General features: G+C 36.5%; 2 protein-coding genes across 5 annotated transcripts; one reads left to right on the forward strand and one right to left on the reverse strand.

The window, feature by feature from the left end:
- Nucleotides 1-75: 75 nt before the first annotated feature.
- LOC111778656 (cation/H(+) antiporter 28) lies at nt 76-4548 on the reverse strand. The gene is made up of 5 exons (XM_023658604.2): nt 4408-4548; nt 4051-4321; nt 2087-3064; nt 1096-1686; nt 76-902 (listed from the first exon to the last, which is right to left on the reverse strand). Exons 2-5 carry the CDS (start codon nt 4237-4239, stop codon nt 270-272), a joined length of 2391 nt encoding a protein of 796 aa, XP_023514372.1. The 5' UTR covers nt 4240-4321; nt 4408-4548; the 3' UTR covers nt 76-269.
- LOC111778655 (protein SEMI-ROLLED LEAF 2) lies at nt 4475-25021 on the forward strand. Of its 4 annotated transcripts, none has more exons than XM_023658598.2 (20): nt 4475-4614; nt 5605-6091; nt 7915-7989; nt 8612-8727; nt 10300-10414; nt 10549-10677; nt 11606-11653; nt 11952-12130; nt 12212-12408; nt 12536-12828; nt 18344-18493; nt 18581-19126; nt 19224-19370; nt 21072-21144; nt 21762-21889; nt 22144-22344; nt 22428-22568; nt 22658-22765; nt 23921-24160; nt 24379-25021. In XM_023658598.2, the coding sequence occupies exons 2-20, from the start codon at nt 5960-5962 to the stop codon at nt 24538-24540; spliced, it is 3180 nt and encodes a 1059-aa protein (XP_023514366.1). In that variant the 5' UTR covers nt 4475-4614; nt 5605-5959; the 3' UTR covers nt 24541-25021. The 4 variants fall into 4 exon arrangements, with proteins under 4 accessions (XP_023514366.1, XP_023514367.1, XP_023514371.1 ...); XM_023658599.2 differs by having other exon boundaries at nt 22431-22568; XM_087118916.1 differs by lacking the exon at nt 4475-4614 and adding an exon at nt 8168-8271 and having other exon boundaries at nt 6077-6091.
- Nucleotides 25022-25695: the final 674 nt, after the last annotated feature.

Genomic DNA, 25695 nt, shown 5'->3' on the forward strand with positions numbered 1-25695 from the left:
AATCGAATTTGAGCCTAAAGGAGTGGTCAAGGCACAAATAGCAGGGAGAGTCCTGAAAGTATGAGAACAAACAAATAAAATGAGAACTTGCCTTATTTTTCAACTGGTTAGAGAACACTGTTTTACAGAACAAGTCAAATGGTCAGAATTCTATGTACTCTGTCAATATTTCTACACTTTTTTTCTATAATTTCCAGCAGCTAGAGTTCTACAAATCACTGTATTCCAAGGCTACAATTAGCTTCTAAATGTCTATCCCGCCACTAATCTCATCGGTTTCTTGACATCTCCATAATAGAAAAATCATCATCAAGTCCATCTAGTTCTCCTTTTAGATTGTGTTGTTGGATGACTAAAACCGAGGTCCTAACAGAGAATTCAGACCCCGAAAGAACATCCCCTATAGGACCAAGTTCTGGACATTGTTGCCAGTCATTCATCCCAAAAGTTAACACCGTGTTCACCTTCCCACCTCGACCGACGATTATGAGTGCATATTGCCCTTCCAGTAATTTCAATGTAGAATATGTCTCCGCAGAACTCGCAAGGTGCTTTTCGACATAAGCAACGTGCCCACCAGCCACGTGTCGTTCGTAAAAAGTAGCAAAACATTCATCGTCTAGTCTCATTTCCTCTTCCTGCTCAGCAACACTTATCCTGTAGGTCCCAGCTCTTCTTGCAGCATTCTCTGCAGCAGCATCCACCAAGAATCTAATCACAGAGAGTTTAACTCCAGGATGCCTTGCTACTCGAGCTGCATACGCTAATGCTTCTCGGTCATCTTTACCGCTGATGAAGATGACTGCCACATTCAGAGATGCATACGATCTCGAAATTTTCTCTACTGTTCCAAGACCTCGATCCACTAGGATTCCCACAGAGCATGGGGCATTCCTGAGAACCTGCTTGAATGAAATGTGTCAGCCATTGATGAGAAGATTTGTAAGAAACGCAAAATTCTCAAAAGTTAAATCTATAATAACCTTCACTTTCTTCGCATCAAACATCCTATAATCAACCAATTTCCTTGTAGTTGTATGTGTTACACTTGAAATGCACCAGTTGATGGCAGCATTGCCAGTAATAACTTATTACCTTGCGGTTGACGTAGCGAAAACCCGCATTGCCCTCACTCAAAGACCCATCAGCACGCTGGCTCTTGTGAAATGGCAGTATGATAAGAGCTCCCATCAATTCCTCAGCCAAAATGCATATGTCCTGAGCCATAGAATTGAATGCTGAGAGAGCTAGCATTCTTCCAAGTGTAATTCCGTCTCCATTTTCGTCTACATAGCTCTGAACCACAGCAGTAATTTGGTCTCTCATTTGTCTCACTCCCGCGTGAGTTACAGTCAGGGTGTCCTCTCCTTCAACCTGCACTAATGTGGCTGCTATTTCATCTGTAAGTTCAATCATGTCTGTGAGATATACAACAACTCCAGGTTTAGCCATCCCCCGAGAAATCTCCATGATGTTAATGGCTGCTGCAGTGTTCTGAAGTCCATGTATACATAACAAGATCTTAAGCTCGCTTGATGGATCAAGCAATTGGAGCGCCATTCGATGCGTAGGTGTACGTTTCCTTGCCCTTTTGATTATATGTGCGACAACTTTTGGCGCATGCACAATTGTGAAGAAGATTGCAATTACCATCCCAATGCTCGTAGAAGTCGTCGTCTTTCCAGCCTGCATTTGTTCATCATTTCAGTATAGTACTTAACAAGACGAAAGTTTCAAATGCCCCAATCAGGCTTTCCAATTTAGGGTTTCGTTTTTAATCCTGTATGTACAGTGCTATAAGTTCTCTTTCTTCGACATTCAAGATCGAGCACTACTTTCCAGGGGAATATTAAGATATCAGAAAGAGAAGGTAGCTTTTCGAAACTGCCCTAGAACGTGAGCAAATAGCCACGATGGCACCTTGAAGTCAGTCGAACAAAAGATGGCCGGGAGCGAAAAGAGAGCCTATTGCACTGTACGTACGAAATTAAAACCAAAACCCATTTGGAAACCCTGGTTGGGGCATTTGAAAAAAACTGAATCGCAATCGATAATTTTTCGACAAGCCTTGTACAAGGGTACTTACGGTTTTCGCAGCAATGGCCAAGTATATGTGAAAATGGCCCTTCATGGTTAACAGCAGCCCAAGTGCTACTGATTCAGGCCAATGAAACCCCAAAATTGCCCCAGCAATCACAGTACCAACAACTTTTCCTACGGTTGCAATGACAAAAAGAAGAATCAACCTGACCCATGTCATTATTTGTCCAGGTTCAAAGTCGCTCCACTTGGATTCAGCCCCCATCCAAAAGAAGAAGATGGGATAGAAAACGGTACTAAGCAGGTAGTTAATTTTGCCAATGGCCCATCTCGATACTCGACCTTCTCGAGGTAAAAACGTTCCCGCTAAGAATGCACTGAGAATCGGATTGTAACCGAGTATAGTAGGGCAGCTGCAAAGGAAGGCCATGAAAGCAACTGCAAGAACCAGGTGAGGACCTTTCATAGGTTTACCCTCGGGGTTTTCGTTATTAACCCAGTTCATAAATACAGGCGAAACCTTTGCTGCGACTATCATCTGTATCAATAACACAAAACCTAATTGAAAACCTCGTGTCGTGGAGAGGCGTACCTCTTGACATTTGCAAAAGAGATAACCAATACAGATAATGAGAGTGGATATAAAATCAGAATGCATCCCAGCAGCAATAACAAGTCGACCTATATCCGACTTGCCTATTTTAAGACGGGTGATCAAACGGGTTAGCACAGGAGAAGCTGTGCTAGAGAGGACAATTGAGAGGGAGAGGATGAAACTGATCTCTTTTGTCTTTGAAAAACTGATAAATGGGGTTATGGAACAGGCTAAGACCAGTGTCGAAATCATCCCGGCGTAAGCTACTTTAGCATCACGTGTAGGTGCTTTGAAGAGTATGTATGGATCCATCTCCAAACCCAGCGAGAACATATAGCATATCATACCAAAGTCAACGATATAACGCAGCGTCTTAAGCGTTGATAAATCGAGTTGTTTCCTTATGAAGTTCCCAACAACCAAACCTACCTGCATGTTCAAAGAACATTACAAAATCATAAGCATTTCAACCTAGACCAAGAGGGCAAAAGCACCCTGTTCTCAGTGTCATTAGAATGAATTGAAAAGAAGAAATCACTCATGAACACACTAATGACCATCATATGACATATAACCTATCAGCCTCTCAAGGACCCAAAAACAAATAATAATAATCATAAGGCAAAATATACATAATAGTCCCTCATCGTTTGAGTTATTCTCATTTTCGTCTCGGTCCTACGAAATTCTCAATTTGACCCTAAACAGATTCACCGACACGCGAGATCCAACTTATTCATCCTCAAAACTCCATTTGTCCATAAACAAAATCCATTTCTTCAAAGGGGCAAACCACATGTCCAACCATGTTGATAAGCTAATAATTGAATAAGACATAAGTTATTTTTGTGAGGGACCTAATTGAAAGAACTTAAAGAGTTTTGAAAGGTTGATAGCGAAACTAAGAATTGCCTAAAAGATCAATTGCCATTTGATACATTTATTCTAATAACAATGGAAGATTTTCTTCCATTTTTTCCCATTCCCTTCAACTCACTGCTCTGTGCTCTGGAATGTGAATTATTGAGACACTCAAAATCCAAAAATCATATTATTCTACCAGAAAACAGAGCCATAATCTCAAGAATCAGATTATTCTACCAAAGATCAGAGCCATAATCTCAAGAATCAGATTATTCTACCAAAGATCGGAGCCATAATCTCAAGAATCAGATTATTCTACCAAAAAGCAGAACCAAAATCTCAAGAATCAGATTGTTATACCAAAAAGCGGACTCAAAATCACAAGAATCAGATTGTTATACCAAAAAGCGGACTCAAAATCTCAAGAATCAGATTATTATACCAAAAATCGGACCAAAATCTCAAGAATCAGATTGTTATACCAAAAAGCAGAGCCCAAACTCAAGAATCGATGTGAAATTTTCAGAGAAGAGAATCAAAAAGCGACTTACGATCGTATCAGAGCTAATACGAGGTTGAGAAAAAGGCCTAAAAAGGTAATGCACGCCATTGCAAAGACCCATCATGAGAAAAAAGCCCAAAATAGACCGGGTCGCCCTCCCGAAAATTTCACTGAGGCGAATCCTGCATGTATTACCAGCTAACAATCGCGATGGCTCACGAACCCTAGTCCTCGCCATTGCGTTTCTTCTTCTTCTTCTTCTTCTTCTTCTTCTTCTTCCTCACTGAATTCCCAATCACCATAAAAATCCCTTTTCTGCTCTGCAAGAAGATGAAGAACACAAAATAATAATAACTATCCTTGTTTTTTCCCCGCCTCTCTGCGATGAAGTTTTTGTTGATCCGACCTTTTTCCTTGGAAATGATGAACGATTGCACCATTGACATTGTTGATCCAACACGGCTGTTCGAGTGGCTGGGATTATCGGCTTAAATCTAGCAGAAAATGAAGCAGCAGTCTCCGGAGGAACAGCCATGCAAGAGATCATATACCAAATGCGTCCCCTACCGAGGTCAAGATCAGATCAGACGACAGTTTTATTATCAGTTATCAGGTTCTTATTTTCCTTTTTATGTAATTATTTATTTATTTTTTTCATAATTTAATGTTTTCAAAATAACAATAATAATATATTTTTCAATACATTAAACTAAAAGAAAAAAACTATAAACTTTTTTATTTCTTAAAAAAATACATTTATTATTTAAAAAATGACGGCTTTTAAAAGATTTACGAAAAGTTAAACAGTAATATTGCAACGTAAATTAACCCTACTTTTAAGATAATTACTGAGATTGATAATATTTAACGCTTATAACCGATGTTAGTGATGCGTTATGATTTGGTAATTGTTTGATATTAAATTTTACGAGATTTTAGTTATCAATGTTAACGATCGTGAAGGGCTAAAGCTACAGATCCCAATTTGAGAGTGATAAAATTTAAACAGTAGGATCAAACCCAAAACGATAGAAAACTACTAGATTCAAAACTAGAGTCATATAGAACCCAAGGTAAGGTCGAGTCTGACTGAACTATAAGGTTTGAAAGGGTACCTTGACCTGAACTAAGGTGGGTTGAGCACACGTGGGCATGCCACAATCTAATGAAGCTCGGGAGAAGCCCGATTCAACCTTCTCCTAGCTCTATTTGAAAGAACGAAGGAAACCCTTAAATTAATCGCATAAATATAGTATGAAAACGACATTAAACCTCGTTCTTAAACTTAAAATGTGCTACAGTGCTCTAACTTAGCAGTGTTTGTGACGAACACCACATCGGCATACAATTACTAATATGATCTAATGTGTAAAATTTTTTAAAACGTACTTGATTTTATTTACGGGAGTAATTGATTTATAAAAGTTAAAATAGTATATATAATTTTAATATTTTATGATATATAAATAAATAATATATTGGTAAATAATTGGAAATGCCCTTTTTTTTAATTGATTATTATTATTATTTTAAAAAAAGATAAATTCCAAGATCGTTTTTGTCTATAACAAAATAACGGCTAATGGCATTGCGCGAAAACCAGGACCATGGGAGCATACGTGTAGCCGAAAATGGAGGGAAAGGAAGAACGGTATAAAATGGCGTTGAGTTCGGCCATTTTTCTTTCGGTGGAGGCCTCGGAGATCAGACCGGACATCAATTCTTTAACAAATTTCCGGAGGCCACTTGAATCCCACCGTAGGTCCTCCTCCCCAAGCACCGTTGGTGAGAATTTCATTTCCATTTTTTATTTTTTTTTCCAAATTTTCAATCGATTTCGGATTGATTTTTTGGGCTGAGGATTTCACCGCCGGAGTTTGTGGACGGAGGTATCTGTTTGATTTTAGGGGCGTCGTTGGGGATTTCTTCTAATTTTTAGTGTCGAAAGATTAATAAGAATGGTTTCGGGGCAAGTGATGTTACCTGTTTGTGAAGCTTTGTGTTTCTTTTGCCCTGCTTTGCGTGCGAGGTCGAGGCATCCCATCAAGCGCTATAAGAAGCTTCTCGCCGATATCTTTCCTCGTTCTCAGGTTCTATCTCTTTCTCAGTCTACTATTCTTTTTTAAAAATTGCAATATTTTTTGGTCTGAGTTGAATCCATGCTTAGCTTAGTCTAGATTTGGTCAGGTTGTTGTATTGATCTTCTGGCCCTTGCATCTTAAGTTTTGTTCCATAAACAGGTGGCTGGTTGATCTGATTGTGACCGGATTGGCTAGGGGGGTAGAGTCAGAAATTTGTATGGGAGAGACGAAAATCTACATTCTAAACTTTTTGCATGCATAAACTTTCAAATTTGACAATTTAGACGAGAGATTAGAGAGAAAACTACAATATCTACGCTACAATCCGTTAAGGTTAAGACATATGAGCTCGACCAGAGGTTAAATGATTCCATGAAATGTTAGAATGCCACAGATCCATGTTAAAGCTGTTAGACGAACACAACTCTCCACAATGGTATGATATTGTCCACTTTGAGCATAAGCTCTCATGGCTTTGCTTTAAGCTTCCCCAAAAGGCCTCATACCAATGGAGAGAGTATTCTTTGTTTATAAACCTATGATCATTCTCTAAATTAGTCGATGTGGGACTTACATCATCCAACACCTCCCCTTGAACAAAGTACGCCTCCCCTTAATCGAGGCTCGATTCCTTTGGAGTCTTAGTCATTTTTTACCGCCTTCGAGGAGGCTCGACTCCTTTTCTTTTGGAGTCCTTTGTTCGACATTTGAGGTCTACCAATCTATTGGCACGACTAAGTTTTAGGGCATGACTCTAATACCATGTCAGACGAACACGACTCTCCACAATGGTATGATATTGTCCACTTTGAGCATAAGCTCTCATGGCTTTGCTTTGGGCTTCCCCAAAAGGGCTCATACCAATGGAGAGAGTATTATTTGTTTATAAACCCATGATCATTCCCTAAATTAGTCGATGTGGCACTTACATCATCCAACAAAAGCTTCTTCAGGAGGTTTCATCTCTCTCATTTTGAAAACGTTCGTGTATCCCATAAAATCTTCAAGAGAGCGTTCCAGAATCGTTTCTTTGAAATATATATGACCATTTTATGATATAAAATTGTACAAAGGTTTAAAATAATTCTCATTGGTTCATCATCCAAGTACAAATTATTACAGCTTTATTTTGCATCGTTCTCTACAATGGCTTTTGTTGTGGTCAACCATATAAACTTCACAAAGCTGTTAACATTCTCTCCTTTTCCCTTTTCCAATGAATTTAAACGTGTTCCAGTCTCTTTGATTGGTAAAGGTGGTTCCTACTTCAATAAAGTTCCATTCAGATTATTAGTTTTTCCCCCCTTTCTTTTCTTCGACGATGATTTGAATTGTCTGACCACCTTTCCTATTTGCTAATTTAGCTTCTATAAAAGACCTTCTGTGTAGTTATAGGTTATAGTTTGTATTGGTACAAAATGAACACACCAAACAAAGATGGACATTATTGCAGACGACAACAGTAAGAGACATAAGAGTTTAAAAGATAAGTTATTCCCCCCTCCGGTGGTTTAGTCTTTCAAACCATTATTCCTAAAAGGAACACTGTACTATTTAATATGGTATGACTAAGAGGAATATTACTAAATTACTAACAATAATGTTTATTAATGTACATGGTATTACAACATACATAGGCATTTTTACTACTTTGAAGCTAACTCTATCCTGCTTATTTTTCTTTGTTCATAGTTTAATTTTTGTTATTTCCCTTATAGCTTATAATGCGCGTCAGTATTTTTTGTGCCTGAATGGCCTACAAGTTAAATATTCTATTTAAGCGTCTGAGAATTCTATTCCAAAATTGATCATTCTCTTTTGTTTTATGGCAGGATGAAGAACCCAATGACAGACAGATTAATAAATTATGTGAATATGCGTCCAAAAATCCTTTTCGTATTCCCAAGGTGTCACTTAGCTGAATTTTACTTTCAGTAATATCTTTGAACTGTGCTTTTGGATTATTCTGAAAGTGAATTATTTACTTTTTTTTTGTCCATGTCACATTTCTAAAGTTATAGTAGCATAGTGCTATGTGGCTTTAACTGTTTTTGACAATGAGGTAATGGACTCTCATTAACATAGGGGACGGAGTACTGAACTATGATGATATGTATCAAGCATTGGGCTCTGCCCTCTCATTTTGTTCCCCTCCGAGGAATCATATGATGGGAGTTGATAGTTCGAAGGTCCATGGGAAACTTATTTTTGAAATTCAGAATTTTTTGTTTTTTCATGATCATGCTCCCTAACACAGAGACTGTTTACCTGGTTTTGATTAATGATTGATTGATGTGGATACCTTAATAATGTTTTCTTCCCATTAAAGCTTATTTTCCAGCTTGAGAGGTTAAGGATTTTTCCAGTGCTTGTGTTTTCTTTTTTCTCTTTTGTTTTGGCATAATTCAGCTGTTTGTCGTAGGTTCGTTGCTTGGTCCTTTGGGCATTGGGCCATAGTAATTTCCTGGTTAACCTTTAGAACAGCTCTATTCTTATTCTTTCACGAAATTTTAATTTTCCTTTTTGCAGATCACAAGTTATCTTGAGCATAAATTTTACAGGGAATTGCGGAATGGGCAACTTCACTCCGTGAAGATCATCATATGTATCTATAGAAAGCTGTTGGTTTCCTGTAAAGCGCAAATGTGAGTTACTTATTTAATTTTGTAGTGGAATTAAATATTTTAAATATTAATATCACTTTCCTTAATATCTTCCTATGAGATGCCTATAGAACTTGCACCAGGAAAGATAGATATGGTTGAGTGGTGCAAGCTGCTGATACATGAGTACATCTCAGTTATATCAATGACTTTCTGAAGCAAGTAGAACTTGTTCATGGCAATCAAATGAACTCAACTCGGATACAAAATATATTTTAACCCTCTTCTCTCATTTCAAACAAACAAATTCCTTCCTTTTCAGAATACTTGTTGTAGATGACCTTGCATACAAGTCCTTAGGAATTCCTGTGCTCTATGAACAAATGGTTGTACTTTGATTACTCTTCTTTTCACAGTACTTAGTGACCAATTCTACTATTCAGACTTACATTAGGATTTGGGTCCAATTTGCCAAGTTATATAATAGAGGCTGACGTATCTTTAGGACATTGGTATTGCCTGTAGTAGTTATAGGCGGGACAAGAGTACAATGTTTATTATAAATGAACACAAGGTAATTTAATTGTATTTTCACTTTAGTAGCACTTTCATTTCTTTCATTCATTTTTTTAAGCTTCTAGGGTCTAACATCTTTCACTTTAATTTGTATTTTCAAGCTGGTTAAAAATAGTTGGGTATGGAAAATAAATATTTGGTTAAAATATGGTGTAGTTTTTTGCTTTTTCTATTATAATTCACATGCTTTCAAATGTCCAAATTTAGTCATGTACTTTTAATAAATATGGCTAACTTTTTTTCTTTTTTTTTTTTCTTTTTTTTTTTTTAATAGTCACGCGGGACAAGAGTACAATGGTTATTATAAATGAACAAATTTAGTCATGTACTTTTAATAAATGTCCAAATGTCCAAATAATTATGGCTAACTTTTTTTTTTTTTTTAAAAACTTAGTCTCTATTAGTCTTTCCTGACTCTCTCCTATAAATTTTGAAAAATATTTTCACATGGTATCTTTTCTTAAATTTATTATTATTTTACCAAGTTCCATAGAAACTAACTTCGAACTAACAATAAGGACTTTTTTAATATTTATTGAAAGTACATAGACTATAAGGACTTCTTTAATATTTATTGAAAGTACATAGACTAAATAGAATGTGTCCCAAAATACAAACATCAAAATGTTATTTTAACCTAAATTTTTTTAATGTTTTTTCACATATAGGTTGGATGAAATTATGTATTTGTGTAAATTGTTTGGATTTTTAATGGCCTCAAGTATCTGTTACGTGTACATCCTTGTGATTGGATTTCAAATTAATATCTTCTGTTCACTTCTTTATTAAAATGTTGTGGTTCATGTGTAAAATTATTTTATATTGTTAGAAGTTTTAAAACACCATAATAACCTTTTAGGCTAATGAGAATATGAATTGAGATATTTTTCTTCCAAGTTCAGTGGAATCTTGTGCAATAGATGGAGAATTGATTTGCTGGTTGATAATAAGCATGCCTATCGATTTGTTATATCTCCTGACTTGATAACGTAATACTTACATGCATATGAAAGTTGTAATCAGAACAAACTATTGCAGGCCTCTATTTGCAAGTAGTTTGCTTGGCATCATCCACGTTCTACTAGATCAAGCACATCATGATGAATTGCGAATTTTAGGATGCCGAGCTCTCTTTGATTTCATTAATAACCAAGTAAGGTTTTCCAGTATGGTATGCTTACATTTTTTATGATTGTTTAATCTATTTTTGGAAGGATGCGATGAGTTAACTTAAACTTGTTCCTTGAAAATCTTCATTATTTTTATGTACTTTTATTGCCTGTGCAGAGGGATGGTACTTATATGTTTAACTTAGATGGAATGATTCCCAAACTCTGCCTTTTAGGGCAAGAAATAGGGGAGGAACAGAGAGAAAAACAAATGCGTTCAGCTGGCCTTCAAGCTCTCTCATCTATGGTAATCAGCATTGCATTTATTTGGATGTATTATATATTTATGCACGTACTGAATGTGTTGGTCTTTCAAAGTCAGTAGACTAATTTTGAATCTCTACTTCTTCTGTATGATGGAAAATAGAGTGGAAAAATGATCTTAAAATGATGCCCACAAACATTGCTTTTGTAAGGCCATAGTCTTGACTGACCTAAGCCACCCAAAGGACATTTTGGATCGGAGGAGGTGTCTGAGATCCTTCTTTGGGTTTTGGGAAAAGGAAGTAATTGAGAGGATTCAGAATAAATGGGTTAAACAAGAATGTAGTTATAAATCTATGGAACCTTCGTTTCTCATTAAAAAACAAATGCATTTGCAGAACATCTCTTTTACAAAACAAATGTAATGGCCTACCTAGGAAGGAGTTTTTCCATCTTACCTCCTGATATGAATATGCATTGAAGACCGGAGTGGAAAACTACTTTTCAAATCAAAGCCTAAACCAGACCCTTTGCAATGAGTCCTACTTTGACTCGCTGAATCTGAAATTTTGGGTTGGAAAATGGACCTTTGATACCACCTTTCCGGGGCTCATCACTATGTCCTTTGACTGGTGCTATGTTCAAGCAGCAAGGTTCCACATTGTGCAGGTGGGTATCATCTGCAAAGGAAGGAACATTGAAGCAGAGTGGATTGTAAGATCTTTGAATGGAGAAGACCCAAAAGCATTGCTTTTCTGAATATGAAACAAAACTCAAAAAAAAAAAAAAAAAAAAAAAGTTGTTATCCTGAACTAATTTTTTCTTCCAATGTACGCTTTTTTTTTGTACCCTTTAACATTTAGATGGCATTCCAGTTCTCTCATTTATGCAATATTTCTGTTTGAAGAACCATATTTTCTTTCTTGTCATTTTGGAAATTATTTTCTTATCCGAGTGCGTTCAACCTGCAGATTTGGTTTATGGGTGAATTTTCCAATATATCAGCAGAATTTGACAATGTGAGTTGCTTTGCATTATCACATAATTATATTTTTCTTGCTCTAATTCCTGAAGTTACTACAGCTTTTCTACCAGTGGGAACTGACATTTTTCTCCGTCAAATTGAATAAGTATGAGGAAGCAAGATTAACAATTTAGATAATTTCCTTATGGCTGTGGCATGTGATAAATATGCCTATCTCTTATAGTTCTTATTTATTATAGATATTTTACCTCACACTCATTGTTATTTCTTCCGTTGGTGGTATTAACTTTTGTAAAAAATTTAGTAACATTTTCATCTTCCATGTGAATTAGGTTATATCTGTTGTCTTGGATAATTATGGGGATCTTGAAAATTATGCCTGTTCTTCTGGCCATGATGAGCAAGATGCTCAGGATGTCACTGCAGTAGTTTCCCATCAACGTGAACACATAACAAGGATGTGTTCATGGAAGATGATAGTAACTGAGAAGGGAGAAATTGTTGTATCCCTGTAAGTCCATGTCTCAGTATTCCATAATTATGTTTGCATGTCAATTTTACAAGTCTTATCATTCTTATACATATCTAACAGGGAAGACGCTCAGAACCCAGAATTTTGGTCCAGGGTTTGCCTACGTAACCTTGCTAAGTTGGCTAAAGAAGTTACAACAATGCGACGTGTCTTTGAATGTTTCTTCCGTTATTTTGATAACGGAAATCTTTGGTCTCCAAAACTTGGGATTAGTCTTTCTGTCTTAATGGATATGCAATTGATAATGGAGAATTTAGGTAATATTTTCCTTTGATTTTTTTTCTAAAGTCGGTGCCTTTGAGATCTAAACTACTACTTCCCACTTATTCGTATATTTCCATAATTGTGCTAGTGGTTCTTATGAAATACATTTATTTGATACAGGACACAACTCCCACTTCATGCTTGCAATTCTCATCAAACACCTAGATCACAAGAATGTTTTAAAAAATCCTACCATGCAGATTGACATTGTTAATATCGCCACCTCCCTTGCTAAGCATTCGGATGCTCATCCATCAGTGGCCATCATTGGTGCACTAAGTGATACGATGAGACATCTTCGAAAAAGTATACATTGCTCCCTTGATGATGCTAACCTGGGGGTGGAAGTTGTACAATGGAACCAAAAAAACCAAGCTTCAATTGATGCTTGCCTCGTGGAGCTGTCGAAAAAGGTAATTATCCTTTCATTTGTTCTCCCAAGAGCGGTTGTTAGGCCAAAGTTTCCCTTCAAACCGGTAACTAAAGATTCTTTACCGACATCATGGGGTACCAGGAAACACCCGTTTAAAGGCCCCATCAATATAACATTCCCTCATTACTGTTGATAAAGATTACAGTTGTTCTTGAAGAGCATTTCATTGAGATGGCTAGCAGAAAAATCGAGCTATGGAGGAAGAAATAGATATCATCATAATCTCTGGTGATTTCAGCATAATCGCTGAGCATCTAGCCACCATGGGACATGCGCGGCTTGGGATAAACATCAGCAGTGAATCAGACCTTGAAGAAATATATGAAAATCGTGACAAAGCCATACCTTTTTGAATGATATAGGAAGAAAGAGACAGAATGGGCAAGGGCTAGGAAGTCAATCCACAAATAGTTATTGCTTCAAGATTTGCTCCAAGAAGACACACGTTGAATAGAGTAAGCTTCAAGATTTGATGGATGGTGGAACGTTGAATAGTTTTGTGATTTGGTAAAAAAATGTCAAGAGTTTCTTCGTGTGCACCGAGGAAAATAGAGTAAGCTTCTTGATTAAACTACATTCGAGCATCTTCACATGGTGGGACCTACTACAAGCTAATTTAAAAAGAGTAGGGGAAATTCCTACAAGATAGTGGCCTACAGTGAGCAAACTATTGAAGGACCACACATACCTGAAAATTATGAGCAATTACTGTATAGTTAATATCATAATTGCTGCAACCAAGTAGCGGAGTGGCTGAATTCATCGAAGTGAATGCAAGGAATATCATCAGTGAGACAAATCCAGAAAATCTTAAGATTCATTAATGGACTTTCATCTCACGGAGGCCACTTATCTCACGGAGGCCATGACATTAATCCTTAAGATTGAAAAATACTGAATAGGGCAGCTACATAAGCTATACATGGAAACAAGTGATGGACTCACATACTATGTTACACAATCAGTCCCAAAATGACATTAAGGACGGCTGGAAAAAAAAAAAAAAAAAAAGAGAGAGTGACTGAGTGAACAAAAGTGGACAGATTATTGACCCCAATATTACCTATAACTAATTCAGGATCTTATCAGTTGCTACAGGTTCAAACAGGACACAGGTCAAATGAGTGATGCCCAACATATGCTTGTTGGGTAATAGGATATGATACAATAAGAATCAGAGAATGGAATGGCATCTTAAAGGGAAGCCATTAAAAATAAAGCAATTTTCTTATAAGGAGGAAGGTGAACATTTTGCCTGGCATAGCACAAAAACATTTTTCATGCCTAACAAGAACCATCCTCTTGAGGAAAAGGTATAAATGACATGGTTTATGAGGTAATTATAGACTGCAAAACTCAAAAGTTGTGAGAATCTAGCAAACCCCATCCCACACCTTGCAAGATTGCATGGATCAAGAAAGGTGCTGGATTTATATAGCCAGTAAAGTATGTCCTAGATTCCCCTTCAATTGTATTAGTGTGATATAGTTGAAATAGAAGCATCCTGTGTTTTCTTTGTAAGACTTTGCCTATATGACCTTCAAACAATGTTGCATGGACACAAGAACCCTTAAAAAAACTCTTTTAGAATATCAAGAAAGATTTTCTACTACTGCATAACACTGTCAAGACTCATGAGGCAACCCCAAACGAGGAAGTATATTGTAGCCGAGAGGAACAAATACATTGGCACAACTAAGGAGGAGGTTGACTCTCTACTGACACTGTTATTCAAAAGAGAAGAGTAGATTGAGTCCTAGGTGCCAGTAACAGGGTAATGACATTATTAAATGAGTTTTCAACATCAGCTCTAGTGAATTGGTAAATAGCCTATCCACACTAAGCAATCATTCTCTTGTCGCTACCCTACCTAGTTTCCCCATTATGGGATGGACCTCCTGAATAAGGGGTTCACTGGGCCAAGTATGAGTTCATGTGCAGTATCCACAGTCCTTACACCTAATCGAAGGTTATATACATTTATATTAATAGGGCCATGAACAAGATTACTACCAATTATAGCCTAGCCTAGGTTCCCCATTTTACTGTTACTTGGTCTCCTAGATCACTTAAGTGGTGCATACTCTTAATTTATTTTCAAAAAGTGGGTAGCTTTTTGTTAGATTATGACTTGTAGACGTGTGGAAAGCAACTTTTATTCAAGGCTGAGGGTGTGTTGTTTAAATGACTAGTAATGCCCCAAGTAGCTTCACCCTGGTTTTACAACCTCATTTGAAGAATTCAGTGATCTACTTTGCTTACATTTTTGTCTAATGGAAGGAAATGGACAGCCACGCAAAATGCTTAGGTACATTTTCTTACATTATCTAAAAGTAAACTCTGCATCAGTGCAGCCAAGTGTGTATTTCTAACACTAAAGTTTTTATGGTTCATTGGCGGTGAAGGTGGAAGGAATCAGGACATGGACTGTACTGCAATTAGTAAAGAGAAAGCTTAGAATTTCCATGGCCTTTCCAGCGGTTCAAGCAAACCATGTGAAAAGTGGGTTTTTATCGGACACTAAAACAGCAGGAGAGTCCTGAACTAGAAACTGTGTTCAACACCAGTTCTCTTCCTACTGAACTTTAACCTTATTTTTTAAGAAGAAAGAAGATGCAGGAGAGGACATTGGACTTGGAGCCGTATAGAGACAAAAGTGGAGACCTGTGGAATATTTAGTAAGAAAACAAATGACACACAAAGGAAGTGGTCGACGTGAATTAGAATTAAATTTTAACAAGACAGCCTCGACTAACTATTGGCTTAATGATACTCATTGCTACTTAGCGTACTTTTCTTCGTGAAGAAGGGGTTTAAACAACTGGAAATGATCTGCAGCTTCACAATGATGTTACAAAGCAGATCAAGAAGCCAATGACAAGTGTAAATAAAGGAGAAATTTAAGGAATTTTATGTCACTAATACTATTTTTGGTTCAGATGAAAAAGGGTAGATTCATACTGCAAAAATTTATGAACTGCGCCAAAGGAAAGCTGACCTTTGCAAAATGTTCGGCAAACATTGACCAAATGCTTATAAAATCAAACTGCCAAAAGACCTGAATATTTCATCTAGTCTCTCTTAAATTGAGGAGAGTAATAGTATGTTATTCAAATAGGTGCAATTTAGTGAGAGAACAACGACTCTCCACCATGGTATGATATTCTTCACTTTGAGTATAAGTTCTCATGACTTTGCCTTTTGTTTTCCCAAAAGGCTTTGTATAATGGAGATAGTGTCTCTTACTTATATACCCATGATCTTCCCTATAATTAGTTAACGTGGGACTCCAACAATTGACAACAATCCTCCTATCGAACAAATTATACCATTGAGTCTCCCTTTAAAGAGTCATATCTATCCATATGGCACTATCTACGCAACTCCTCTTCTCTAGAGCACATTGCTAGTCCAATAGTGCTCTACCATGAATCTTCACCATGCCTATACCTTTGAGGCTCATAACTTCTTTGTTCGACACTTAAAGTCACTATAACTACACCTTTGAGGCTCACAACTTTTTTGTTGGACACTTGAGGATTCTATTGACATAGATAAATTAAGATAAGGGCATGACTTTGATACCACTTATAGGAACAACGAGCTTCCACAATGGTATGATTTTGTCCATTTTGAGCATAAGCTCTTATAGTTTTGCTTTTGGTTTCCGCAAAAGACCTCATACCAATGAAGATAGTATCTCTTACTTATATACCCATAATCTTCCCTTTAATTAGCCAATGTAGGACTCCAGCAATCCTCAACATATAGGTCTTCTTATATCGGAGAAAGACCTATTACAATATAAGGAAAGAATGAAAATAATAAAGACTGAATATTGACAACTAATATTTACACAATTATAAAGACTAGAAATTCCAACACTCCCCCTCAAGCTGGTTTAAAGATGTCTTCCATAGTCAGCTTATCAATCAATTTATCAAATTACTTCTTTGAAAGTCCCTTAGTACATTAGCAATTTACTCTGTTGTCTGGAGATAAATGACACATGTAGCACCAACATCAATCTTTTCTTTAGTAAATTTTAAAAAAACTTCAATATGTTTTGTTTTAACATATAGAACTGGATATGAGCTATAGATATGACAGTTTTATTATTGTCATAATAAATTTGAATAGGCTTAGTCAAGGGAACTTCAATTCCTCTTGTATTCTTTTGATCCATATTCCTTCATTAATTCTATGGGCTGAGGCTTGCTTTAGCTATACTTTTGGTCACCACATTTTTCTTTTTGCTACACCAGGTAACTAGATTTCCTCCAACAAATGGAAGTAGCTAAAGATAGATTTCTATCAACAGTATTTCTAGCTTAGTCTGCATCAATATAGACTTCTACTTGGAAGTGATTGTTGTTTTTTAATAAAATAAAATTCCTTTTCCAAGAGCTCCTTTTAAATCTCTTAAGATTCTTTAGGCAGGTTCAAAATAAATTGATCTAGACGCTGCATAAATTGACTTGCCATACTTACAGTAAGAACACTGTTTGGACGTGTACGAGACAAATAAATTAATCTTCCTGCACGTCTCTGGTGTCATTTCTTGTCCTTTATTTCTTCCCCTTTTCTTCCGCTTTTGTTGCTTGTAATTTCAAATTGGGCTCGTAGCCAAGCATTCCTGTTTTTCAAATAAGACAAAGGACATATTTTCTTTGATTTACAAAGATACCTTTTATTTGATCTTGCAAATTCCAACTCTAAGAAATATTTTAATGTTCCCAAGTCCTCGATTTGGAACTCCCAAGATCTTTCTTTAGATCAACTAGACCTGCTCTATCATCACACATGAAATTAATATCATCTACATCAACAATCAAAATTGAGATCCTATTATTTTTAGATTGTTTATAAAATATAGTATAGTCAACCTAACTCTGAAGGGATGTATAACTAGTCACATCTTTTTCAAACAGTTTGAACCAAGTTCTCTTGAGGCCATAGAGAGGTTTCTTTAGTCTACATATTTTATTGTATCCAAGTTCCTTTTCAAAACCTGGTGGTAAATCATAAGAGCTTGTTCCTTAAGTCGCCTTTGAGAAAATTATTTTTCACATCAAGTTGGTGTCAAAGCTACTCAGAATTAGCTACAGAAGACAAAAATGACTATTTTTGGCAACAAGAACTAATGCTTATTGATAATCCACCCCATAAGTTGGTATCCTTAGGGTAAGGGATTTGATGTACCTAATATCATGGCAATGTAGCTACCAAAAGGTTGGTAGCTAGGCTGAAGTTACCTGTCAAACCAGTAACTACAGATTCCAAACAAGGGAAATGCCTATTTATAGGCAAGGTCCCTTCATTTTAACTTTTACACATAATGCATTTATAAAGATCACAGCAGTTTCTTTTCGCTTTTGCATGCATACCATATATGCCATAGATGCACACCACAGTAAATTTGATTTCTATGATCTTTTCGACTTCCAAACATCCTTGTGATGGATGTAGTGCTGATTTTCTGAAATGTTATCTAGGTTGGAGATGCAGGTCTTATTCTAGAGATGATGGCTGCAATGCTAGAAAAATTGTCAAATATTCCGGTGATGGCCAAAACATTGATTTCTACTGTCTTCCGTACAGCTCAAATTGTGGCATCAATACCAAATTTGGTGTATCAAGATAAGGCAAGAGCACATGCTCTATGTGTTCTGCACCACCTTTTCTTTACCCCTCTTCTCCCGTCTTCTAAGCTTTTAACAAATGTGTTGCAGGCTTTTCCTGAGGCATTATTTCATCAATTACTACTAGCAATGGTTTGCTCAGACCATGAAACCAGAGTTGGTGCCCACCGCATATTTTCTGTTGTTCTTGTTCCATCATCTGTCTGCCCACGTCCTCATGCTTCTATTCCCCACTCCACAAAGCCCGCTTATATTCAAAGGACACTGTCAAGAACTGTTTCTGTGTTTTCCTCTTCTGCAGCACTTTTTCAGAAAGTGAAAGTTGAGCATTATTCTGTAGAAGAGAACATCATCTTGAGGGTGGCTGAAAAGCCTATTATTAAACAGGTTACAAAGGTTGAAAGTGAGTCCATTTTGAACAGGCTGAAGTCAAGTTACAGCCGAGTTTACACTGTAAAAAAGGATCCATCAATTCTAGCTACAGATTCAATTTTAGATGACAATGATCCAAAGCTCAACAATAATACTATGCTAAATAGACTGAAGTCAGGTTACAGCCGAGCTTATAGTGTGAAAATGTATCCACCTAGTGTGGTTGCTGATGAGAAAGATTTGAGAAGTGCAGAAAAGGAACAGGTATGTATGTTGGTTTTTATAACCGTTTCAGTAAGGATTCTTCTATTATGGTTTCTTGGTTGCCTGATATTTTCATTTTGTTGAATTAAATCTTCAGACGATGTTCCTTAGGCTAAGCAGCCGCCAGATTACCACTTTGCTCTCATCAATATGGGCACAATCTATCTCTCCTCTAAACAAACCGGAAAACTATGAAGCAATTGCTCATACTTACTGCCTGGTGTTGCTATTTGCACGGACTAAGGTAAATTCATTGTTGTTTGTTCAATCAATATATTGAATCAGTATTCTGCAGGCATCAAGTAATATAGTTCATATTCGGAGTCTGAAATTAAGAGAACGTATTTCTTTTCTATTGTTAGCTTCATTTTGGGTTGACTAATATTATAACAGCTCTGGCAGTGTCAATCATCATTATGGCTAATGGTGTATTGGTATGTTAATGATAAAAGCTAATAATAAAAAAAAAAAGATAATGATATTTTACTTCTGAAAGACATTTTGGCTTGTAAAGGCATCAAGTATGAATGATATTTTACAATTGTGTAAAGTGATTTTTTTTACAACTTTGATGGATAGTATTTATTATTTTGCATCAGTTAGTTATGTTTTTTATAAGAATGTGTCACAGTTGCTTCTTATATAATTGTTCATGTGGCATTATAATGTGCTTTTATCTTTATTATTTAAAATTTAGGATCCAAACTTGTTTTCATGAGGTATTGATCCAATGGTTTAGCATGATAAGCATGAGTTTCAAATGGATAGTTACTGGATTGCTCAAAATTGAGAAGAAAACTTCAGGTGGGAGGGCTAGAGAAAATTCTTTTGAAATGACAACTATTCTTGTGAATAAGAACAAATTTCATAGGTTTTGTGAACTGTTATCGAGCTAACTAACCTTTTGATAGTTCAAAGGGGCATTCATAAGTAAATTATAGAATTGAAAACCTTTCGATGAATTGCATAAAAAAATGGTGATTTATGATTTGAGGCTCGTGTAGTTGCAAACTTAGATTCCTAACATTGCTTGGTGGACTGAAACTGGTTATGAGAACTTTGAGGATTGATGAATAGGTCTTACAATCAAATAATTACCCATTAGATGATTTACTGATGTCTCCCCTCATTTTACCATGGAATTGGATCCACATGTAATTTTTATGTTCAACTTCAGTCAATGGAGTCAATGCAAGATTCCAAATTAGTGCATACACCCTCATTAAACATCCTTTATGATCAAACCAAGTAAAGTATACGTGCTTAGCATGATACTTAACGAATGTTTTCACAGTATATTACAACTTAAAAGTTCTGATGAAATGCTATTTTATATTTGTTATGAATTATGAATTATTAATTTTTTGAGTTGAGCCCTATGTAAAGCTTTAGAGAACCAACATATTCTAGTCAGCCAACTGCTTTCTGATTTAGACTACTAAAAGTGCATCCTCTAATTATTAAAGGTAATAATAGATGTCTCATCCCACGGGGTTGGATTGATGGATTGCATTCTGGTAGCTAAGGGCTCTAAGAGGCTTTTGAACTCAATCTAGCGTAGGTGGGAGAGTTTACGAAGCCCAAGGGGCATTCATGTAGGGCATTAGACATCTCGTGAGAGTATTGTGGAGTGCTCTTAAGTTGAGCTATTACAGAAAATCAGAAAACACGGATGACTTTTAAGTAAAAAGGAACTCAGTTAACAGTTTTAAGGTCATCTGAGCTTCAACCAAGCCACGATATACATTTTTATTTTCTCATATTCTAAATACATCTAGGAATTCAGCTAAGTTTAGAGTTCTCTTAATTCGTGTGAACTCATACAAAGCCTAATGAGTAAATGTTACATTAAGATATCAGCTTATCCTTTAGTTCTTTACGGTTCCAGTTGATACTTAACAATTTTGTAACTACCTATATGAATTTTCTATTTCCTTATACACAGCGCTCGAGGCATGAGACGCTCATTCGAAGTTACCAACTTGCATTTTCCTTGCGGAGCATTTCCCTTTCTGGAGGTAGGGAACATTCTAGAACTAACGAAATGTTTTATTTCATTTGTTCAGTTTCTCAAATCTTGCTAAATTTATAATCCCATTCAAACATGAGCGAGGTTGAGTACCTCATTGTGATGTCAAAACTTTGCGAGCAAGCTCTTATAAAATTATCGTACCAGTTTTTTTCATTACTTCGAAATATTGTGGTAAACACTGGGGTGTCAAGTTGTAAGATCTTTCATCATTTCTTCCTTTTATTTGAAGATCCCGTAATTGAAAACCTAGATCATTTGGAATCCTGAAAACTGACTCCATAAAAATGATGTCATACTAGATGTGGATCTTTGTAGAAATAAAGGCCCTTTCTTTATCTTTGTAAAGAAACAGCTATTTTTTCTTTAATGGATCAAACAAAATTTTGTAGTTTATTTACTTGACATATGAGTGGAGGAAAGGCTAGTAACCTAGTGAGTTTAACTGGCCCACAACACTTCAGATAGAAAAAGTATAAAGATGAAATTGACATTCCAAATGTATTTGGATGGAAAGATATTTTTCATCACCAGTCATATGTCCACTTTGAGTGGATCTTCATTAGGCCAACTCTGCAACTAAAAGAGTCTTTTACGAAATTGCAGGCCAGTTGCGACCATCACAGCGTAGATCCCTTTTTATGTTGGCAACATCGATGATCATCTTCACATCAAAAGCTTACAACATCATGCCTCTTGTCCCTCGTGCTAAAGCTGCCCTTACTAGTGAAACAGTAGGTGTAAAAAAAAAAAAAAAAAAAAATTGCCACTCTGATTCATACGTAGTACAAATGTGTCTAGTCTTTAGTTCATATCTCTCTACTCTGGATGCCTAAGTGTGGTCTTGATCTGACTTCAGAATTTATTTTTATTATTTATTTATTTATTTCTTTTTTAGTCCTGCCTAGAATGTGGAATCCAGAGAAAGTTAGAGATTTTAACTTTATTGAATAATGTTCTAATTGATATGAATTTTTACTTCTATCAGGTTGACCCCTTTCTAAAGTTGGTAGAAGATTGCAAGTTACAGGTTGTTAATTTAGGACAAGACAATCCCAAACAAGTTTATGGATCAAAAGAAGACAATGAAAATGCTGCGAAGTCACTTTCAGCAGTTGATCAAAGTGAAAGCCAATCTAAAAAGTCATTTGCTAACCTAATTTTGCAAACATGCGAAAATATGTCAGAAGTAAGCATTATTTCAGTATACCACAAAGTAGATCGTCAGTTTCTATTTCTAGTAAATATAACTAATTTGTGTGATCTTTAAAGCAGAATGAGCTATCATCCATCAGAGAGCAACTACTCCAAGATTTTTTACCAGATGATGCATGTCCGTTAGGAGCTCAGTTATTTGTCACACCAGGAGAAATATATAAATGTGGACCCTTGAAGGAAGAAACATCTGACTTGGTTCCTTTCACTTCTTTCATCTTCCTGTCCAATAGTTGCACTGATTTTCGGGTTGTGGACTTCACTTTACATTTTGGCTTACTTGGCAGGTTGATAACGGTAACTTATGTGATGAACCTCAAAGTCAGAATGAGCTTGAGATAGAGAACCCCTTGGAAAGTCCAACTGTCATGAGTGCTGATGAACTTTTGAAGTTGGTAAGTTAACAACGCTATACAGTTGAGCTCATATAGTTGTATAAAGTGAGACAAGAAAATGTAGTTTTTATATGTTCTCCACAAATGCAACTGAAAATCAGTGCAGATGCGAACTACAAAAGTAGGATGATCAAGTTAAAAGGAAAGGGAAAATATGAATGTTTTTTACTGACCAGGAAAATCGACAACAAACCTCTTTGGCTACCGTGTGTAGTATATAATGAAAAAAAATGTAAACTTCATTCTTTCATAATCTGCTACCCCATCCCTATGGAGGATTGTTGGGAGTGAGTCTCACATTGGCTAATTTACGGAATGATCATGAGTTTATAAGTAAGGAATACATCTCCATTGGTATGAGAGACCTTTTGGGGAAGCCCAAAGCAAAGCCATGACAGCTTATGCTCAAAGTGAACGATATCGTACCATTGTGGAGAGTCGTGATTCCTAACAAGGTATTAGAGTCATGCCCTTAACTTAGCCATGTCAATAGAATCCTTAAATCTCGAACAAAGAAGTTGTGAGCCTCGAAGGTGTAGTCAAAAGTGACTCAAGTGTCAAACAAATGGTCTACTTTATTCAAGGACTCCAGAGAAGGAGTCGAGTCTCGATTAAGAGGACGCTGTTCGAGGGCTCCATAGGCCTCAGGGGAGGCTCTATAGTGTACTTTGTTCGAGGGGAGGATCGTTGAGGATTGTTGGGAGGGAGTCCTGCATTGGCTAATTTAGGGAATGATCATGGGTTTATAAGTAAGGAATACATCTTCATTGGAATGAGGCCTTTTGGGGAAGCCCCAAGCAAAGCCATTTGAGCGTGGACAATATCATACCATTGTGGAGAGTCGTGATTCCTAATAATCCCTCCATTTCATTGGATTAAACACTCGAGTTCAATCAGAAATTCGTTAATTGGTGGTTGAATCGAGTGGCTCCACCATTATTGTTGGTATTTTTATCCTATTGGGATCAAGGACAGGATGATAAAAGGCTTGATTTTAATTATTATCTTACCCTTATTCGATGTGGCCTCTTGAGATCTATTATTGTGGCTAAAGTTAATACTGGATATATTTCTTAGTTTCTTTTTACATGCTTCCAAGTGGTGTGCACTAGCTTAAGTCGGAGGATATTTCCCTATTAACGGAGTATGCTACAGGTTTCCAACATATCAAATCAAGTAGGAAGAACATCAGGCTCCTTCCCGGTAAATGTGCCTTACAAAGATATGGCTAGCAACTGTGAGGCCCTTTTAGAAGGAAAGCAGCAAAATTTATCAAATTTTACCAACTCTCAACCAAGTGAAGGGCAACGTCCAGTTAAAACTTCCACCCATGGTGGCAACAATCAGAGAAAGGAAGAGTCTTCGCGGCGTCGAGTTCACTTCTGTGTAAATACGGTATGTTCTTTCTTATATACTCCACTTTTCTTTCAATTTTAATTCTAGATAAAGAGAAAAATTGATACTGAAGCATTCTCATTAGAAAATGGAGATTTTATTGCGTGTTTTGGAACATATATCAACCTGGGTTCACACAATTACTTCTGCCATGCTCGCATGCTGTTATAACCATCCCTTTCTTGTAAAATCTAACTTTAAATCTCATTGAAATGCAGAGCGAAAACCCATTCGTGGACTCAGATTTTCCCAAGAACCGGCATTCCTCTAAAGACATCCTTCCTAGGGTTTGTTCAATTGAGTACCAACACTATCCCCACCTCTTTCAACTACCACCTTCAAGCCCATATGATAACTTTCTAAAGGCAGCTGGGTGTTAAGTTAAACCATGGAATGGATATGAAAATGAGTACTTAGGGGACACTTGGCTATAAATTTCAAGGTGAGCGAGCTAGCTAGCAACAAAATTTCAAGGTCTGCTGCTGCTACTACATTCATCTTCTCATTGAATGAAGATATTTGTGCAAATTTTTGCCATTGTTTTTGTATATATTATCCATTTGATTCATTGCTGGCACGTTCTTCATGGCGATGCTCAAATAGTGTGTTTTTCATTGGCTTCCTTCAGCTGCGCTCACAGATTGTTGAAATTGAAACCCTTCATTGGTGGTTCCCCTAGATTTGGATGGATAGATATTAGGTTTTTAGATGGGGTTGGGCATTATCTGTCCGTGGATTTGTCCAAAGAGAGCATTCTTAGGTGGTATGTATGCCTTTGATTTGGGCTTGTAAGGAAGGTTCCACTTGTAAAAATTTGTGATATTTGTGATATAAATAATATAGGATTATAATGTAGTGTTATGTAGGTGAGGTGAGGTGAGGCTCCTCGCATTTTTCTCCCTCTTTCCTTTAATTAATTAAATCCTCCTCCTAGTTTCAAAATCTTACACTTTTTATCATTTAAATTTCATTCTTTTAGTTCTAAGATTGTAGAATCATTGAGAGCGCCCTAATGGAATTTTGGCTAAAACGTTGATAAACTTTGAAGGCATGTAGTATGTGATTTTTTTTACGAGAGATTTGAACTTTTATTAGTCAATGATGTATGTTTTGATGAGTTATGTTTACATTTGTATACCGTTTGAGTCGGTGGTGGTAAGTCTGAATCTTCTCTTCTCACTTGTAATGTGTATTAAAATTTTGATTAAATTACCATTGTCTTTATGAGATTTTATTATATTTGTTGTATATTAATTTTAGGGGTCTACATTCAACTCGAGAACAATCGATCCAACTCAAATTATAAGGGTTGGGTTGATTTTTTGTGTACTCGATTTGATTTGGGTTGAGTATAGATTCACTGTGCAAATGACCAGGTCAACTCAACGCAACTCGATTATCTAATATAAAGGTTGGCCCAAGCTTGAAAAAAAAAAAAAAAAAAACTTCTTCGACCAACCCAATACCCACTCGATGCCCATGTTGTTCTTTTCTTTCTCGTTCTTTCCCAAGTCCAACCCGATTCCTCTTATGTA

This window comes from Cucurbita pepo, chromosome 17 (assembly GCF_057944985.1).
Source record: "Cucurbita pepo subsp. pepo isolate OVF chromosome 17, ASM5794498v1, whole genome shotgun sequence".
NCBI classification, from domain to species: Eukaryota; Viridiplantae; Streptophyta; class Magnoliopsida; order Cucurbitales; family Cucurbitaceae; genus Cucurbita; species Cucurbita pepo.

Coding starts and splice junctions, on each gene's coding strand:
- LOC111778656 (XM_023658604.2), bottom strand. CDS start 4,239: ATGGCGAGGACTAGGGTTCGTGAGCCATCGCGATTGTTAGCTGGTAAT. Junction 3,065..4,050: donor GTATTAGCTCTGATACGATC/GTAAGTCGCTTT, acceptor TTGAACATGCAG/GTAGGTTTGGTTGTTGGGAA. Junction 1,687..2,086: donor TGGCCATTGCTGCGAAAACC/GTAAGTACCCTT, acceptor GAACAAATGCAG/GCTGGAAAGACGACGACTTC.
- LOC111778655 (XM_023658598.2), top strand. CDS start 5,960: ATGGTTTCGGGGCAAGTGATGTTACCTGTTTGTGAAGCTTTGTGTTTC. Junction 10,678..11,605: donor TTCAAGCTCTCTCATCTATG/GTAATCAGCATT, acceptor TTCAACCTGCAG/ATTTGGTTTATGGGTGAATT. Junction 22,345..22,427: donor CATGCGAAAATATGTCAGAA/GTAAGCATTATT, acceptor TGATCTTTAAAG/CAGAATGAGCTATCATCCAT.